At 45.0% G+C, this 17,360-nt stretch overlaps 1 protein-coding gene across 1 annotated transcript in view; it reads left to right on the plus strand.

Moving 5' to 3' along the window:
- Positions 1-11,314: 11,314 nt before the first annotated feature.
- Positions 11,315-17,360, plus strand: part of F12 (coagulation factor XII) — a 39,391-nt gene continuing 33,345 nt past the window's right edge. The window contains exons 1-4 of the mRNA XM_066589805.1: positions 11,315-11,389; positions 13,050-13,086; positions 13,186-13,285; positions 15,242-15,312. Coding sequence (XP_066445902.1) covers positions 11,330-11,389; positions 13,050-13,086; positions 13,186-13,285; positions 15,242-15,312 — 268 coding nt within the window. The 5' untranslated portion in view covers positions 11,315-11,329. The remainder of the gene's footprint in view (positions 11,390-13,049; positions 13,087-13,185; positions 13,286-15,241; positions 15,313-17,360) is intronic.

Below are 17,360 nucleotides of genomic sequence, written 5' to 3' on the forward strand. Positions count from 1 at the left end.
TTTGTAATACTTTTGCACAATAAGGGCTTATTCACAATGAGTGTGAGTGCAGCTCTTCTTGGCGGCATGGATCATACTTGCGGCTGAACGAGGGGAATCCTTACCCCTTCGCTGGCTTTTCAAACTCTGCGCCAGAGGAATTTGTAAATGACTGTAGGAAGACAGGGCCCCATCTGAATCCACCCTAAAAGTGCAACACCCCAGTGGGATGACTCTGGGCACTTGACTACTGTGCAGAGCTGGGAGGGATAAGTGTTGGCTTATCACGGCGGCACTTACCAGGCTCTGGTCCCAGAGGGATGACACGTAGCCAAGGCCAGAGCAGGCTGCCAAGGCCAGCTTTGACACCCCTAGGATAGGGAATGCCAATAAACGGGTTGATGGGGGTAGTAGTGCTTATCACTTGTGATGCCACCGTTCCCACACACCGGTATGCTATGCGGTAGAGAAAACAATATAGAGACTTGTGTATAGTACCTTGGGTCCTCAGGAACGGTTACTTTACTTAATCAACTTTACAAAACAGGTATTCAAGGCAATGCAGGTACAATTCTTTTAAGTGAACAAAGACTAGAGGTCGAGAGGATACACAGAATGAAAACCGGTCCTAAAGTCCACGTTATTTGTACGCCACCACTCCTGGACTTGGAGCACTCCAGAGGAGGAAGGGGGTAGGGGTCACTCCGCAGACTCTCTGGCAGACAATTATTTAAAGGAAGGCTTACACAATAAACACCCCGCACAGCAGACGTATAGGTGTAACTCAGTCGCCTACCTCTGTGCAGTGATCCTGACTGTGGACGGCCGCATAGGAAAAGCCTGTAGTGTGAATTGGTATCTGTACGGTGGGTTCCTCTACACAGAATTATTAAAACTTGCTCTCGCTCTAAGATTTTGGGACTCACTCCATTCACATACAAACTTCACTTGCTACGGGATGTCGCTCCTCTTCCTCCATCTTCACCTACATGAAAGGTGAAGGTGCCTCCATGTGGCTCTGTGTTAGCACTCTCTTAGCAGATAAGATGGACTTCTTATCTGCTCTCAATCACTCCTATTTATACCCTGACTTCTACCACATGGCATGACAAACTGTTACATCTACATGCAGGCAATGATTTTATTAGAGTTAACCTCTCAATCGCCACAGCTGTGCAACACACACACTGGATATGACAGGACAGCTTTGCACAGTGCATCTACATAGGACAAACATGTATGACCTATATGGAGGGGTGGTGTTCTAGGCCACTACTAAAGCATGTTTTTAAAGCAGAACAACTGAATTTGCATCTCTGCAAATAACTTACATAACCAATAACTTACATTTTTTCAGCAATGAAGCTCTTTTAGGGCTTGTTTTCTTGTGGGAAGAGTTGGATGTTTTCATTGGTACCATTTTGAAGTACATGGGACCTTTGAATTGCTTTCTATTGCATTTTTTGTGAGAACAAAAGAAAAATAGCAATTCTGCCATTTTTCAAAATTATTTTTATGACATTCACCATGCACAATTAATAACAACATATTATCAGTGTTTGGGTTGCTACGAGTGTGGTAATATCTATTATATGTTGCTTTTTCAAAATTTCTTTTTGTGTTTTATCCATTTAAAAAGGGTATTTTTGTGAGGGAAAATGTGTTGTTTTTTTTTTAAACGTGAACTTTATTAAACTTTTTTTGAGACTATTCTTTAATTCCTGTAGTGGACTTAAAGATGTGATCATACAATCGTTATGGATTTCTCTAAAGCATTTGACACCATGCCTCATAATAGGCTGATGTATAAAATGAGGCAGCTCGCATTGGGTGAAAACGTGTATCTGGGTAAAGAACTGCCTCGTAGATAGCAGAGGGTGGTAATAAATGGTTTGTACTCTGATTGGGCCACCGTTGCTAGTGGGGTGCCACAGGGTTCACCAATACACACTAAATGGAGTACTGCTAGGGAAAAGTGATATGAAAAAAGACCTGGGGGTACTAGTGGATTGTAGATTTAACTGGAGCAATCAATGCCAGTCAGCTGCTGCAAAAGCAAATAAAGTCTTGGGGTGCATTAAAAGAGGTATAGGGGCGAGGGACGAGAACATTATTCTTCCACTATATAAGGCACTTGTCAGGTCTCACATGGAATACTGTGTGCAGTTCTGGTCACCGGTGCTCAGGAAAGATGTTACAGTGTTTGCGGGGGTTCATTATGTATGTAGTACATTCTGCTTAGCCTATAACAGCAGCCTATTAGACTCTGCTGGAGACGGGGTCAATAGTTTGAGTTACATGGCAGGCATGGAGGCCTTTGTCAGACTTCTGGCTGCCATAGGAACCTATTAGTACCTCGCCATCATACTGCTGGTTCCAGGTGGGTGACAGAAGGAGCCCTCTTCCTCTATCATCTGCAAAAATGCTGCAGTTGCTATTGATTGTGGCATGTAAGGGGTTAAACTGACAGGATCTGAATTTTTTTCCCCCACTCTTAGCAGTTACATCAGGAGCCTGGCTGTCAGTAGTCACCCAAGTCACCACCTTAAAAAAGCTCCCGTGAGCAATGTCCTTTTCCTCCATAAGTACTGCAGCATTTTCTTTTGAACGTAGTAGTAACCAACAGACTTCACAGCATAAGAGGAGTATAGCCCCGATCTCCCAGATCTGATGGGGGTAGTAGTCCTCCCTGGCAGCTTTCCCAGACACCTAGCACAACCAGCAGCCCTACATATAAAGAAGGCAGAAGCCCCCATGACAAAATATGTGAGGAGGCATGGAAGAGTCACATCATGGACATTCCCACAAAAAAAGATCTAGATAAATTCTTCCAGAGGCTGGAAACATCTAACAAAAAAGCTCTGTAAAGTATCCACCAAGATATGCAACACCTAGGTCATCGTGTACTAGAAGTAGAGGAGAACCAGGAGGGCACAGCGGCCATTTTGGAAACGCACAGACAGGCAATACAGGCACAGGCCGACCAAATCTGCGGCATTGTTATGCATTTAGATGACCTAGAAAATAGAAATAGGCGAAATAATCTGCGGATACGGGGCCTGCCGGAGGAAGTAGAGGGACAGCACCTTGACTCATGGGCGCAGTCTTTCTTCCAACAATTGCTAAACCGTAAGGCAGAGAACCCCATTAAAATTGATCGGATCCACAGGGCCCTCGGTCCCAGAGCTACTGACCCCAACAGGCCAAGGGACGTTATATGCAGAGTACATTTTTTCAGAGACAAGGATGCGATCTTAAGAAAGGCCAGAGAGAAAGGGAACCTGCAACACGAGGGAAGACCAATAATCCTCCTACAAGATCTGGCACGCCACACATTACGAATGAGAGGAGCCCTCAGACCCTTGCTGGCAACCTTGAAAGCTAAGGGGATCCCCTACAGATGGGGGTTTCCCTTTTCCTTAACAGACAGCAAAGACGGGAAGACAGCAGTGTTTAGGTCAGCAGGTGACTTACCCAATTTCCTGGGCACCCTACAACTACCAATGGTGGCCATACCTGACTGGCCCACAGTTCCAACAGTACTAGCTCACACAGCCCAAAAACAATGGCAAACTGTGCTCCCCAAAACCCGGCGGGTGAAACCAATACCCAAAAATACCTGAACCCACTCCAGAGCAATAAGAAGCGGCTACTGCCCCCCTTATGACAAGTTGCATACTCCTTTGAGGACACATACGGGACTTGTTGGTTGCAGACGCGGTACCAGACATAACCCCCACTAAAATCTGTCAGCAAGGGACTGTATAGCGGTCGTACACTGGTGGCTTCAGGAACAAACAGGAGCCCATTTCTACATCATGAAGCGGAGGCTCGGCTTCATGCACAGGCGGGAAATCGCCTTAACCCACCTAGAGCCAAGAACTCAATTCACGTGGTTGTTTTTACTGTTATAGTTATATTAAGTGGTGCCTCTGGTGCTTTAAACCAAGGCCCCTGAAGTGGGCCGGCAGCAACTCTGAGAGGGTCGTGTTGTGGGGGGGACAAGGGGGTCTACTCCTGTCCTTACCGGTGCTTCCGCGTTCCTCACACAGGGCGACCAAGCGCATTTTGTGCGGATACTGGTACTTGTAGACCAGTAACTCTCCCTGACTACAAACGCAGCTGCTGTACACTGCGTAAGGTCCTATCTCATGGACCTTTTGTCAATACCTGCTTCTTCTCTCGGGGCTTTACCCCACACCTGCCTGTACCCTGTATACCTGTCAAGCCTCTCTGCGCTGATCTGCACATCCGGTTCTCACCCACCTCTAGCTCCCCCCCCCCCCCATGCTTGATATGCAATGATGGCTAACATTACTTTCTGTACCTTTAACACTAGGGGGCTGAACGGGCCTTCAAAGAGGGGACAGATCGTGTACCATCTCCACCGTAAGGGAACTATGATCGTCTTCTTCCAGGAGACACATTTTCAGGAGACAAAAATACCCAAATGTAAATATAGACATTATACGACATGGTACCACAGCCCACACCCGGACAAGAAGGCTGGCGGCACCTCAATAGTGATTCACAAAAACCTACCCCACAAACTATTAGCCATGGAAACAGACAAAAAAGGAAGACACATATTCCTAAAAATTCAAGTTGAGAATGAAACGTTAACGCTGGCAAATGTTTATTTCCCAAATCAGGATCAGAAGCGCTTCGGGATCCGAGTGCTGGGGGCTTTGGCGACCTTCGCAGGTGGATCTTCTATTATTCTCGGCGGGGACTTCAACCTGACCATGGATCCAGCCAGGGACACCTCCGGGGGTAAGTCGGGGATCTCCCCTACAGCACTACACAGAATCAGACTAGAGCTAGCGAACCTCAAACTAGTGGACCTACGGAGGACCCTACACCCCGGCGAGAAGGACTTTAGCTTTCACTCCCCTGCCCACAACAGTTACCATAGGCTGGACTATTTATTTGTCTCCCATAAGTTGTTAGATAGAAGGCCAACATCGACAATGGGATCATTTATCTGGTCCGACCACGCTCCGGTCTGGGGATCACTGACAAGGGGACACACAAAAGCTAGGAGCCCCACATGGCCACTAAATGATAACTTATTGGAGGATGGGGCGTGCCTGCAGGACATACAACAGACTATTGATGCATTCATAGACGTCCATAGTACAGACACAACATCAGCTCCCGTGAAATGGGAGGCCCTCAAATGCGTCCTCAGGGGAATTCTTATATCCCATGGGGCCCGCCTTAAAAAACTGAGGACTGCAAAACTGGAGGGCTTACTCTCACAACTAGATAGTTTAGAGACCTCCAATAAAAATACACCACGGCAGAAATCTCGGCAACCAGAATTAACATATTACGCATATTAGATCAGGCATCACTATGCCAAAGAGATAAAATACAAGGATGGCATTATGAGCACCTAGACAAAGGTGGGAAGGGCCTGGCTAGGGCACTTAACCCCAGACCACCTCAGACCTATGTGTTCGAGGGGAATAAACCTGGAAAGGGGGTTGTACATAACAACACGGCGATACTAGAGAGTTTCCATGGGTACTACCAGGAATTATACAACCTCAGGAAACAATCCGGAGACACAGGGGAAAACATAGAGAACGATAGATACGCATATGTAAATGAACATACACGCAGACACATCCCGAGCGACGAAGTGCACGTACTGGACGAGGACTTTACCTTACAGGAGCTGAAGGAAGCAATAGCTTCATTAAAAAAAGGAAAAAGCCCAGGCCCCAACGGTTTTACACCACGTTTCTATAAGATATGCATGGAGCGCCTGGCCCCTCTGATGTTGGAAGCATTTAACACAATCTCTAAGACCTGTCCCTTCCCGGCACAGGCACTACAGGCAACCATTACGGTTCTCCCCAAGCCTGGCAAAGACCCATCGAGCTGCGGAAATTATAGGCCGATCTCATTGATAAACATCGACACCAAACTATTCGCCAAACTATTAGCAGGGTGTTTACAAACACATATACCATCATTGATCCACGGGGACTAAGTAGGCTTTGTGCCGGGGAGGGAAGCGGGAGTCAACACCATAAGAACTATAGCCCTGATATCGAGGGCCATTAAATCAAACGACCCTCTGTGCCTGCTGTCGGTCGACGCCGAAAAAGCATTTGACAGAGTAGAGTGGGGGTTCCTGGAAGCGGTGCTAAGACAGACCGGACTGGGCCCAAGAATTATGGGGTGGATCATGGCATTATACACCAATCCGTCGGCGAGAATCCGAGTAAATGGCGAACTCTCACAGCAGGTGCAGATAGGGAATGGAACGAGACAGGGCTGCCCGTTGTCCCCCTTCGTATATATTTTAGTGATGGAGACTCTGGCGAATGCCCTCAAGGCCAATTCCAACATCAGAGGGGTACAGATAGCCGAAAACGAGCAGAAGGTCGCATTATACGCAGACGACTTGCTATTATATCTTTCGAACCCAAGAGTGGCCCTCCCATGTGTACTAGAAGAGTTCAGGAAATTTGGCCGACTATCTAACTTTAAAGTTAATTTAAACAAATCAGAAATTTTAAATGTTAGCATCCCTGAGACGGAAGAGAGAGCCCTCCGGGCATCTTTCCCGTTTAAATGTAAGAAGGGAGGAATCAAATACTTAGGAGTCAATATTACCCCGAAGTTAGAAGATCTCTTCCCAAAAAATTACCAGCCACTCCTAGCAAAATTGGAAAAAGATGTGGACTGATGGCAAGCGGTACCCCTATCATGGTTTGGTAGGATCAGTTCTGTAAAAATGAATGTTCTCCCTAGGCTCCTGTATGTCCTGCAGACCCTGCCAATACGCCTCCCTGGGACCTTTCTTAACAAAGTCAGAAAACTGGTGATACGATTCATCTGGGGCCCTGGGAGGTCGAGACGCAATTGGAGAGCCCTCACTGGACACAAAGAGAGGGGCGGCATGGGGGTCCCAAACATCTCTCTATACTACAGAGCATCACTAACGAGGCGAATGTTAGAGATGACGCAGGGCAGGCCTCAAAAACGATGGGTAGCCATGGTACATGATATAGCCCCTCATAGCATGCCTGGTCTAATTTGGATACCGGGTAATGGGAAACATAAAGACATAGGCCTACCCCCATTTATAGAAGGGATAATTACTGCCTGGTTGGGGTGGGCTACAGGGAAGGGGTTATTCAGGAGACCTGGTCCACTAACACCACTAGTGGGTAACAAGGACATACCAACGTTCTATAGGGGGTCCACCCTGGTCAACATGTTAGTAGAGGATCAAACAGAAAGCATCCCTAGGGTAAAAGACATGATTGGGGAGGGCGGGCTTAAAACACTGGAGGAGATGCTGGGGGGAAGGAGATCCCCGACCGGAGCATGGTACCAGTATTTCCAGCTGGGACATTATATAAGATCGTTGGGAGGAACTCAGCTAGCAGCAACTGATCTGACCCCTTTTGAGAGCCAGTACGCCCTTATCCACTCCAGGAAAGGAAGTTTGTCTGACCTCTACCACTTTCTGGTGGAGGCGGGCACACAAAAGGAGCGGGATAGCCTTAGGGGAGGAATGGGCAGCAGAACTGGGACACTCGCCCCCGGAGGAGAACTGGAAAAAAGCGTTCATCCTCACACACAAGCTGAGTATTTCCAGCAGGTCACAAGAACTGAATTACAAGATCCTAATCAGATGGTACAGGACGCCGGAGAGGCTCGCCAAAATATACCCCCAGTGCTCGGATTCTTGTTGCAGGTGCCAGACGGAAAAAGGTACGTATATTCATTTGTGGTGGTCGTGTCCACTGATCTGTCCTCTATGGCAGGAGGTGGGAGCCCTATATTCCTGGGTCAATGGGACGACCCTTCGGCTGACACCGGAGATAGCCTTACTATCAATGTTTCCCGGGTCCATATCCAACGCCAAAAAATCACTACTAAGGTTCTTCATCTCAGCCACCCGACATGTGATCCCGAGGAAATGGAAGGCTCAGTCAGCCCCCTCTAGACTAATGTGGCTTGAAACAATGGATCGGTTAGGTTATATGGAAGAACTATGTGCCAGAGATGAAATCAGATACAATAAATACATAGTGATTTGGAGTGCCTGGACCTCAAAGAGAGGGACGATGGAGATATCCAAATGGATCCAAACGGGTCTATTCCACCTCCGAGGAGCCATTCCACCCTGGTATAGAGGTAACTGGACGGTACTAAGTACTAAGTGGCTAAGTAAAAATGTAAGAGTTGCAATAAGCAGCAAAAAGAAAGCATTTAAATTACTAAAACACAAAGGCAGCAAAGAAGCGCTAAAAACCTGTAGGGAAAAAATAAATTATGTAACAATCAGATAACAGCAGCAAAGGTGGAGACAGAGAGACATTGTAAAGTTCTTCAACTATATAAATAGTAAAAAGATTAATACTGAATGTGTTGGCCCTTTAATAAATAATGTAAGTAAAAATGTAGAGGCTGATGAGGAGAAAGCAAATCTATTACATTGCTTTTTCCCCAATGTATTCACAGAGGAAAATGAAATATCAGATGAGATGCAGAGTGATAATGTAAACTCTCCACTAAATGTCACCAGTGTAACCCAGGAAGAGGTGCAGACCTGTCTTTAAAAGATTAAAATTGACAAATCTCCAGGCCCCCAGGTTTTAAGGGAACTAAGTAATATGATAGACAGTCCCTTGTTTCTTATATATTGATGACTCAATGCTGACGGGGTCTGTTCCACTGGATTAGCGCATAGCCAGTGTGGTGCCGATATTCAAAAAGGGGTCAAAAAGTGAACCTGGAAACTACAGGCTGGTGAGTCCTACTTCTATTGGGGGGAAAATGTTTGAAGGGTTTCTAAGAGATGCTATCATGGAATACCTCAAGAAAAATAGCTGTATAACTCCGTGTCAGCATGAGTTTATGAGCTATTGCTCCTGTCAGATTAGCTTCTACGTGGAGGTAAGTTCTAGACTCGACCATGGAGAGTCATTGGATCTTGTGTATCTGGACTTTTCCAAAGTGTTTGATACTGCGTCACATAAAAGGTTGGTATATAAAATGAGAATGCTTGGTTTAGGCGAGAATGCTTTTACTAGGTAAGTAACTGGCTCACTGATAGGAAGCAGAGGGTGGTTATTAATGGTACATACTCCAATTAGGTCACTGAAACTAGTGGGGTGCACAGGGGTCGGTTTTGTGCCTATTTTACTGTGCAATTCTTCTACTAGGTCATTAATAAATATTCAAAAGAATGACAAGGAAAAAAAAAACCCTGATGCTCCAGTGGTATGGAAAGAAGGGTCCGCGGCACCCCTTAATCCCAGATGACATGTAGTATAGACAGATGATAGAGTTGTTCTCAAAGGTTCCAAAGTGACGGTTTATTCAAGGTATGCAACACGTTTCGGCTTAAAAGCAGCCTTTATCAAGCCCCATTGAAAGCAATTGGATAGCATCGCGGACCTCTGTCACAGATGTGTCAGGGAAGCGCAATGTACTCCCTATGCTTTTAATGGGGCCAGCGCTGCTGGTGACGGTCACATTGAAAACAATGAGCGATAGCGCAGATTTTTCTTAGCGCTGAGAGTGTGCAGTGAAGGCATCGCAAATGAGAATGAAACCATTGAAAATCATTGGTTTCATTTTCATCCGCTTTCACTCACTCTCGCAACGCAAGATAGGCTATCGCCAGTGTGAAGCCGGCCTAAGAAAGGCAAACCAAGAGTTACATCTGCTGCAGAGGGTATGTTCATTAGTTACCAGCCTCAGAAACCAGAAATTAACAGCACCTCAGACTAGAGCCCACGTAAATGCTTCAGTGAGACCGAGGACCAGACACATCTCAACATCCACTGTCAAGAGGAGACTGCAAGAGTGAAGCCTTTATGATCAAATTGCTGCAGAAATAGCCACTACTGAGGAACATCAACAAAAAGAGAATTGCTTGGATCCAGAAACACAATTAATGGAAATTAGACCAGTGGAGATCTGTTCTTTGGTCTCATGAGTCAAAATTTGAGATTTTTGGTTCCAGCATCCATGTCTTTGTGAGACACAGAAAAGTTAAGCGGGTGCTTTCTGCTTGTGTGGTTCCCACCGTGAAGCATGGATAGGGGGTGTTATGGTGTGGGGGTGCTTTGTTGGTGACACTATTGGTGATGTATTCAAAATTTAAGGCACACTTAACTAGTATGGCTACCACAGTATTCTGCAGCTATGTGCAACCCCATCTGGTTTGTGCTTAGTGGGACCATCATTTGTTTTTCAACTGGACAATCACCCCAAAAACACTTGTAGGCTATGTAAAGACTATTTAACCAAGAAGGAGAGTGATGGAGTACTGCGTCAGATGACATGGCCTCAACGATCATTCGACCGAAACCCAACTGAGATGGTTTGGGGTGAGTTGGACTGCAGAGTGAAGAAAAAGCAGCCAACAAGTGCTCAGCACCTCTGGGAACTCCTTCAAGATTGTTGGAATGGCATTCCAGATGACAACATCATAAAGCTAAATGAGAGAATGAAAGAGTGTGTAGAGTTGTCATTGGCCACCTCCACACGGGCGGAAATTCCATGGTGGGATTTTCCGCAGCATTTCCCCCTGTGCCTGCCTGCATAGGATTGAATTACAAAACGCAATCCTATACAGATGGCCGTGATTTGTCCATGTGAAAACACACGTGGGAAACAAATCGTGGCATGTTCTATTTCTGTGCGGGTCTTGCAGAGGCCCGCACAGAAATGTCAGTAGTGACGGGCCGTCTCCGCTCTGCGCATGCGCCGACTGGCCGTAAGCCGGCACATAGCAGAGAACGAAGACGCCGGGAGCGGGTGAGCAGCAGGCCTCTGCAGGGGCACGGGTCCCATCCCGCTGCGACCCGGCCGTCTGCAGGCGGCCATAAAAGCAAAAGCAGGCTACTTTAAAGAATACAAAATGTAAAGCATATTCTGCTTTGTTAAACACTATTTACTTTACTACTTAACTCCATGCTTTTTTTCATAGTCTTCAATATGAATCTACAATGTAGAACATAAAGAAAAACCATGAAATAAAAAGGTGTGTCTAAGTTTAAGTGTATAATTTCATGTAACACATGGCATATGTGAGTACCATGGCACATAACACATGGCATATATGAGTACCATGGCACATAACACATGGCATATATGAGTACCATGGCACATAACACATGGCATATATACCTGACCTGTACTTGGATTGCCAACTTGTTCCATGCAATAAAGTTGCATGAGATATGACACTGAGAACAAACAAACTCATCGTGCAAAACAGAGGCGAGGGGTCAATGCCCTTTTTCCACCAGTGCAAACTTCTAACCTTTGCTTTTTCTTTTCGGACTCAGTAACATTTTGTGTAGCCAGCATGAAGCTTCCCTCTCTGCTCGTCCTTCTTGTCTTACTAGGGACTGTGCAGGCCAAACCAGTAAGTACCTTCTATGAACCCTGGCACCTGATTTGTGAACTTATTGGCAGGACGTGCGCTTACACATAGACTTCCAGGGGATTACGGAGTGGAAGTCATTTCACTTCGCTATTTATGAGTTTGTTGCCAGTCCTGACATTCAAGATGGACTGCTGAAACATCTGAAGCGTGCCTATGCTGAAGAGCTGCGGTCTCACGTAGTGTAGCTGTAGGTCTTCTCTTCCTAACTATAGGAACCTGGACAAGCAGGTTTGTTAAGTTCCTAGGCTGTTGGAAATGTTAAACTTCTAGCCAACAGCTTGGATACTGACACCTCTAGCGCAATTTTATCTCATGTTTCCTTATTTTCTTAAACAAGGTTGCTTATGATTAGAGCAAACAGATAGGTTTACATACATTCACCTTGTTGTATTTGTGGGAGGAAATACATATAAATAGTCAATATACTTGATGTCGGACACAGCAAAACCTGAGGTTAAAGGGATTGAGTGGGATTCACCTGTGAGGTTTAGTGGAAAATTAACCAGAACTCGCTCATTAAATCCACCCCCCATTCTAGTGTCCCTGCTCTGGTGGTCTCCATTGGTACTGCAGCAATGACATCATGTGTAGTACATCATTCATATGAGGGCTGCACCCAATCGCTGACCTCAGAGATCTATACATTTATTAGAAAATAATAAAACAAACATTAGCTTGTAAAACCTCATCATCGATGTCCCAGTGGTTCGCACTGATATTCCCTACAGCGATGCCTCATACATCTACATGACTGCAGCAGCCGATTGCTGAACTCAGTAATGTAGTGCAGTACTTGTTGGCAACACAAACTAGATTAAATGGGTGAGTAACTGTTGTTTATTCATAGCACCTACTGCAGTTAGGCTAGTTTCACACAGGCGAGGGCAATATTGGGCCATGATTCACGGCCTGATCTCCCCCTTTCCACCATGTGAAAGCCCCGTGGATACGAGGTGTTTTCATGTGAAAACAGCCTCGCATCAGTATGGAGAATCCTGTGGGGATAAAGGGAGTCCCCCTGCCCCAGCTCAAGGGATTCCCCAGCTGCAGCTCAGGGGATCTCTCTGCTGCAGCAGTTACAGCCACTGCAGAGGATCACAGAGTTCTCCCATTGCTTTCAATGGGGCCGACACTGCTGCCGCCGGTCCCATTGAAAACAATGGGTGATATCGCACAAAGATAGAACATGCTGCGATTTGTATTTTTTTTCCACGCAACATTGCAAATGAGAAGGAAACAATTGAAAATCATTGGTTTCATAATTCTTCACTCACTCTTGCATAGCGCGAAAATCGCACGCTTTTCTCGCCCCTGTGAAACCGGCCTTAATGTCATTTGTACCTCTTGGAGAATCCCTTTAATACAAGTATTTGCATAGTGATGTTATTGAGTTGCATGTAGTAATGGGCACGGTTGTCCTATATATCTACACAAGCCATAATGTTGGGGGTTTCAGATACCGGACCTGTAACAATCAGCTGAACAGCAGTGGGTTTCCATTTAGTAATGCCATTATTCTAACGTCATAACCCCCTCCAGTAAAATAAATGGCGAACATACGCAGAGATGTTCTCAGACTGGAGCCAGATGTAATTCTGTATTCTATCAATTATTAATATAAATACGTTTATTGTTTCAGAAACACAAAGAAAGGGAGAAAGATAACTCTAGATTAGGTAACAACTTATTTTCCTATTAAGCATTCTCCTTTGCTTCTGTACTGCATGTATGTGCATCATTATGTTGTTGTAAGTCTTCTCTTATGTAACCTGCAGTTCTAACTGAGAGCGGGCAGTTGTGCCATTTCCCTTTTCACCATGCCCGCATGCTGCACCACACTTGTATCAGAAGAGGAAAGCATGGACCCAGGCCATGGTAGGGCTACGTTCACATTGTGTACTGTTTTAGGTGCAAGTTACTGTCAATTTTTATAGATATTTTGCAAAATGTGTTTTGTCATTGTCCATATTGTTATCTGTTGTCAGCAGAATGAAATGGAAATAGTGCTGGGATAATGGGTATGCAGAATAGGCAGCAGCCTAGGGTGGGATTGTAGACAGGGGCACAATTTATGGATTAAAAAATGTGGGGAAAAATGAATGCTCTGCTAAGGATGTGGTTCTAGAGTAGTTGATAATGCTGTAAATGCTGAGGTTGCTTTTAGTCCATTAGCGAGGGAACAGTGCCTGTGACACAGGAATAGATTTTCACTGTATGGAAAATGCCTTGTAGAGCCAATCAGCACTTCACTTAGAGGGTAAGCATCCAATGGCATTATATTGAAGGGTCAGGGATGGAGGGAAATTGGAGGTAAGTACTCTAAGTAACAATTGTAAGGATTGATTGCATAAAGCTATCTGAGAGCATTCAATAAGTGATTGTGTTAAAAGGTGCTACAGTTTAGGTGAAAGTGAACCATGAGATTCTATAAATGTCCATTGTGGTTTCCCAGCTTCTTTCTATTGTGTTCTGTTCACTTTCACTGCTTCTCCTGCCCTCCTCTAATGCATTTATAAGGGCAGGTCTGCAGGGTTTGGATTTTAAATTTTGTTTGTGTATGGTTTAGGGCACTGGTACTCAAGAAGGACACATCGGAGCTAGAGCGGTTTCAAATGTGGGCAACTAAAGTAAAAAACATTGAATGGGCGGACTACAATACCCAGAGAGGTTCTCAAAATTAGGGTTTTTTAGTTTAGAAAAAAGATGGCTGAGGGGCAACCTAGTAACTATGCATACAGTGATTCCTCGTCTATCGCGGGTGTTACATTCCAGAGACCCCCGCGATACGTGAAAATCCACAAAGTAGCATTGTTATATTTACACAAATGAATCTGTCGGGTAAACTGCCAAACAATCGCAAAAGTGAACAAACAGACCGATGCCACGATTAGTGAGCCAATCAGCACCCAGGATACAGAACACATTCTATCAGCCAATAGTGTGCCCTGTAAATCTCGTGTTGGCAAGCGCTAGTGGCGTACTGTATTTCCTGTATGTACCGCAAAATTCCGCGATATAGCAAAAAACTCAGCGAAAACAGAATTATATATGGTCTATCTAAAATCTGCGATGCACTGAAGCCGCAGTCCTTGAACCGCGATATAGCAAGGGATCACTATAAATACATTAAGGGACAATACAATGATCTCTCCAATGATCTATTTATACCCAGGACTGCGACGGTAACAAGGGGGCATTCATTATGTCTAGAGGAAAGAAGGTTTCATCACCAACAGAGAAGGGGGTTCTTTACTGTAAAAGCAATGAGACTGTGGAACTCTCTGCCTGAGGACGTGGTGATGGCAAAATCCATAGAGGAGTTTAAGAGGGGACTAGATGTCTTTCTAGAGTGCTATGATAATACAGGATATAGACATTAGGTGACCAGTGGGGTTGTTGATCTCAAATGTTGATCCAGGGATTACTCTGGCTGCCATTATGGAATCAGGAAGGAATTAGTTTCCTCCAAATTAGCTAAATTGGCTCATTGTTTTTTTTTTACCTACCTCTGGACCAACAAGGGGGGATTGAAACAGGTTGAACTACATGGACGTTGTATTTATTCAGCCTAACATACTATGTTACTATGTGATGTATGACCACCCTTTCATTCACTGTCTATGGAGATAGCCGTGTAAAGTGCTCAGCTATCTTATAGAAGTCATGCATGCTCCATTCACTCGGGGTGTTGCTGTCTCGGGATCCCAGTGGTCAGACTCCCATCAATCAACCAATTATCACCTATTTGCTCACAACTACTTTCTTACGTTCTGAATACATCTCTGATTTACTTTAAGACTCAATTCTGTATTGTATATTTTGTTCTCTTAGGTGTTCCCTGACAGAGAATTATGACAAAGACAAGCTTTGGTCTCACTGTGTGGAGGGTCACAAGGTGACAGGTACTGCTATTAGCTTACTAATTTCCCATTATGCCGTTTTCCACAAAGGAACTGTTATATAAGTAATTCTTCCAGCCCACACTCTGCAAAGCTTCTCTCTTAAAATAATATTATGGCTCATTACTAGTTTCACAAACCAAAAGAATGCTTTTTAAAACCTATTACCATTCGGGTGAGTACCCACCAAAAAATTATTGCCCTAAAAAAATCAATTTTCAGAATGAATTAAAGGGTCACTCTAGCAAAAACTCAATTTTACATCTCTGCTCCACTCACTTGATTGCCTGTCACACTCTGGAGGCCACCTTTGTGTTTTCATGCCACTTCTGTGCAGTGCAGCCCCCTGTTTGACGTTTATCAGGCACCATCTTAGTGCTGAGATGTTTTACTTTCAGTTTCATATCTATCCCATGATGCATCAGCACAGCATTAGTTGTTGTTGTTTGTAGCCGTTTGGTCATACATAACCCTCGGCGACCCAAAAGGCGAGCTCCTTCCATGTTTTTCAGTTTTGCACTGCTTCTTTCAGCTGTGTGATATCCATGCTAGTATCAGCTTTGACAGTATCAGCCATCATGTCCTTTGGCAGCCAGCTCTTCTTTTGCCACTGATCTGTCCAAGAATTAAAGATTTTTCTAGCAACTCTGCTCGCATTACATGGCCAAAATATGTGAGCCCGGTCATTTTGCCGTCCAGTGATATATCGGGTCTTATACGATTCAGTACTTCTCTGTTACTCTTGCTGTCCAGACCATGCGCAGCAGCTTTCCCCAGCACCACAGCTCAAACGCATCAATCCTCCTTCTATCGGCTTTTTTCGCAGTCCAGCTTTCACATCCATACATGGCTATTGTGGAAAACGGTGGTTTGCACTATCCTGCGTTTAGTTGTGATGCCGATATCCCTACTTTTCTAGATTTTGTCCATATTTAGCATCGCGCTTCGCCCCAATGCTATCCTACATTTTATCCCTGGCATTGATTCTCCAGCCTGGTCAATTTTTGAGCCAAGGAAGATGAAGTCTCACATGTATTCTATGACCGCGTTGTTCAAATTTTGATTTGAATTTGGCCATTTTTTGCAGCTTTTATAATTTTAGTCTTCCTTAAAGGGGTTGTCTGGCGCCGAAACGGGTTTTTTTTTTTCCGCATAGGCCCCCCGTTCGGCGCAGGACAAACCCAAGGGATGTGTTAAAATAAAATAAAAAATATTACTTACCCGAATCCCCGCTCGGCGACTTCTTCCTTCTTCCTACTTCTTCCTTCTCCAAGATGGCCACCGGGATCTTCACCCACGATGCACCGCGGGTCTTCTCCCATGGTGCACCGTGGGCTCTGTGCGGTCCATTGCCGATTCCAGCCTCCTGATTGGCTGGAATCGGCACACGTGACGGGGCGGAGCTACGCGATGATGCGTAGAAGGGGGCGGAGGCAGAACGCCGCTCGTGCCCGGACCGACCAGAAGGAGAAGACCCTTCTGCGCAAGCGCGTCTAAAAAAGCTAGAAGACCCCAAAATTAGACGGAGCCATGGAGACGGGGACGCCAGCAACGGAGCAGGTAAGTGAATAACTTCTGTATGGCTCATATTTTTTTTGATTGAAAATGTTTTTTATTAAACTTTCTTCCTTTTACATATCTTTATAGCATTTTATATATATAACTGTTTCCCTTATCCCTCCCCCACCCCCCTTAAAGGCCTCTCTCTCAACATTTAGTCCTTTGAATGACAGGTTTCTGTGCTTTTACAGTCCTCTGTCATGAACGGTAGTAACAGTCTCTTTAATCAATGGTAATTCCTCGGTCTTCTTTTGTTTTCTTTTCTCTTCATCCTCTTGGTGAGGGGGCGGTTGTTGTTTTGCTGCTTACAAGGGGCAGCTACATACCCTTGCCCATTGTCTGATCTCTCTCTCTCCCCTCCGCCATATCTTATCCTGCCCTACTGATCCTTTCTAATTTATTTTACAGTATATCAATTTTGTGAATAACTCTATCTTATTTTAATAAACTTTATAAATAACACCTGTTTGCTTTGCTGTGTCTTAGTTTAC

The sequence above is a fragment of the Eleutherodactylus coqui genome, chromosome 2 (assembly GCF_035609145.1).
Source record: "Eleutherodactylus coqui strain aEleCoq1 chromosome 2, aEleCoq1.hap1, whole genome shotgun sequence".
NCBI classification, from domain to species: Eukaryota; Metazoa; Chordata; class Amphibia; order Anura; family Eleutherodactylidae; genus Eleutherodactylus; species Eleutherodactylus coqui.